Source organism: Colobus angolensis, unplaced genomic scaffold (assembly GCF_000951035.1).
Source record: "Colobus angolensis palliatus isolate OR3802 unplaced genomic scaffold, Cang.pa_1.0 Scaffold50, whole genome shotgun sequence".
Lineage (NCBI taxonomy): Eukaryota > Metazoa > Chordata > Mammalia > Primates > Cercopithecidae > Colobus > Colobus angolensis.
Genome location: NW_012118488.1, coordinates 1528397 through 1531269, shown reverse-complemented (window position 1 = coordinate 1531269; position 2873 = coordinate 1528397). Strand labels below are relative to the sequence as shown.

The following is a 2873-nucleotide window of genomic DNA, read 5'->3' as shown; positions in this document are numbered from 1 at the left end:
AAAAAAAAAAAGTTGATAAACAGAAAAATGGCTTCTTTTTTTTGGGGGGTGGGGATGGAGTCTCGCCCTGTCATCCAGGCTGGAGTGCAATGGTGTGATCTCGGCTTACTGTAACCTCCACCTCCTGGGTTCAAGCTATTCTCCTGCCTCAGCTTCCTGACTAGCTGGGATTACAGGCACACGCCATCACAACTAGCTAATTTTTTTTCCGTATCTTTAGTAGAGACAGGGTTTCACCATGTTGGTCAGGCTGTTCTCAAACTCTTGACCTTGTGATGCCTGCCTCGGCCTCCCAAAGTGCGATTACAGGCATGAGCCACTGCACCTGGCTGGCTTTTTTTCCAAAAAAGCACAAATGTCTGATACAATGTGTAATTCCTATTAGGAACATATAATTAAGAGTATGTAGTAAATACTTTCATTATGAAAGGTACAGAGTACAGAATAATGAAAAATAATTCTTACCTATTGGTATTTCTGTGAAATGGTTTTGAAATACCAGCTTGGGAATTTTACATTTCAGTGACACAAACCGATTATTATGTATGTCTGCTCTCACTGGATTATAGTACTACACATATGGTGACAACACATCATTGACGTTAACCTTTCATTACAATGGCAGGAGAGTTTGAAGGTGTGAGACTACAAATGTTTTGGTTCATATAAGCTTACACTCCATCTACTTTTTTTTTTTTTTCTCCTCCTTAGTCCTATGCCTTTGGATCTGCTTCACTACCACTACCTTCCCTAACATCTGACAAATGTCTGGACAATACTATTTCAAAATTCGTCCTAAATTTCACAAAGGAAAGCTTAGGTTTTTTTTTTTCTTTGAAACTACTAAACTGAAGCAGAATTTAAAGCCAGTCATAAGATGTAAACATTAAGTGAGAGAAATCTGTTTAGGTAAGATTCTGAACTCACCTTCACCCATTGGTCTGGTTTGACATTTTTCAAAACCACATTCATCTCTGGCTTGTCCATTAGAATTTTTAGTTTGGCCTGGTTGGGGTCTTCACTAGTAGAGATTGTGATAGGGACCATCCACTGGGGACAATCTTCACCTAAGCAAAAGAACAAATAAATTTTGCACTGGGACAAACAGAAGGTAAGGTGGAGAGAGGAGTGTTGTTGTTCTAACCAGGAGCCTAAGCCTAACTGTTAAGTCAGTAGTTCATTCTTAGTGGTACATGAACTCTTCCAGATAACCTGAATAGTATCAGTGCAAAGGAAGGGATAATCTACTAACAAAATCACAACATGTTGTCTAAAAAAAGAAAGCAGTTAACTCACTTGAAGAATCACAAATGCAATGACTTAAACTTAATTTATCATTTTCCCCTTACAGAGCAAAGATAGCAATTTTACTGTTAAAGTAAATTGTGAGTAGGTGAAGACTCTCACATAGCATTTATTACTATGTATGTATATGTATTTTTTTTTTTTTTGGAGACAGAGTTTTGCTCTGTCGCCCAGGCTGCAGTGCGGTGGCATGATCTCAGCTCACTGCAACCTCCACCTCCCGGGTTCAAGAGGTTCTTGTGCCTCAGTCTCCTGAGTAGCTGGGACTACAAGTGCGTGCCACCATGCCCAAAAACATACAATTTTTTTTTTTTGTACTTTATTAGTAGAGATGGGGTTTTGCCATGTTGGCCAGGCTGGTCTCGAACTCCTGGCCTCAAGGGATCCACCGACCTCAGCCTCCCAAAGTGCTGAGATTACAGGTGTAAGCCACTATGTCCAGCCTTCATATATCAGTTAAAAAAAATTCTAAGGTGCAGGCCTTAACAGGTATACACACTGTTGAAATACCAAAGGGTTGATTTTTATTGTTGTGATAGACAGGATACATCCTGGGAGCTGTTATGTTCCATCACAGAGGACTCATATCTAAAAGCCAAAGCTTTTGTAAGGCAGAAACACTGTCTTATATATCAGACAGCAAAACAGACTTGGCATTAAGATGCCAAACAAAAAAGAGTCCTTGCCCAGTACATTAATGGAAATGGAGCTACTTTAATAAATGACATAGCTTTATGCTATCAGGTTAAACTACAAAGTAAAATTTCTCCAATATTGGGATACTGCAAGTTTTAATGTTGCCTCTATTGGTCACAGAGTATTAGAAAAACCTGTCAGTACTACAATGTAGATTATAGGTAAGAGGCAGAAAACGGCAACTGTGACACGTACAGATTTATTTGGATAATAAAACTGTCATCTGACTTGTTTGATTTTTTTTTTCCCCCAGACAGGGTCTCGCCCTGTCACCCAGGCTAGAGTGCAATGGCACAATCACGGTTCACTGCAGCCTCCATCTCATGGGCTCAAGCAATTCTCCAACTCAGGCTCCCAAGTAGCAGGGACTGCAGATGCATGCCACCATGCCAAGCTAACTTTATTTATTTATTTATTTTTTTGAGATGAGGTTTTGCCATGTTGCCCAGGCTGGTCTCAAACTCCTGGGCTCAAGCAATCTGCCCACTTTGGCCTCCCAATGTACTGAGACTACAGGCGTGAACCACTGTGCCCAGCCTTGTTAGATATATTCATTAAAAGAATAATTCTATAGACAGGCACAGTGGCTCACGCCTGTAATCCCAACACTTTGGGAGGCTGAGGTGGGTGGATCTCGAAGTCAGGAGTTCAAGACCAGCCTGGCCAACATGGTGAAACCCTGTCTCTACTAAAGACACAAAAAATTAGCTGATTGTGGTGGCGTTTTCCTGTTAATCTCAGCTACTTGGGAGGCTGAGGCAAGAGAATCGCTTGAACCCAGGAGGCGGAGGTTGTAGTGAGCCAAGATTATGCCATTGCACTCCAGCCCGGGCAACAGGGCAAGACTCAGTCTCAAAAAAAAAAAAACAGTA

The 2873-nt window shown here is 41.1% G+C and overlaps 1 protein-coding gene across 1 annotated transcript in view; it reads right to left on the bottom strand.

Annotated features, from left to right (window-relative positions):
* Positions 1 to 2873, bottom strand: part of NPEPPS (aminopeptidase puromycin sensitive) — a 117491-nt gene that overhangs the window by 21599 nt on the left and 93019 nt on the right. The window contains 1 exon segment of the mRNA XM_011959842.1: positions 928 to 1095. Within this exon segment, the coding sequence (XP_011815232.1) occupies positions 928 to 1095 (168 nt within the window).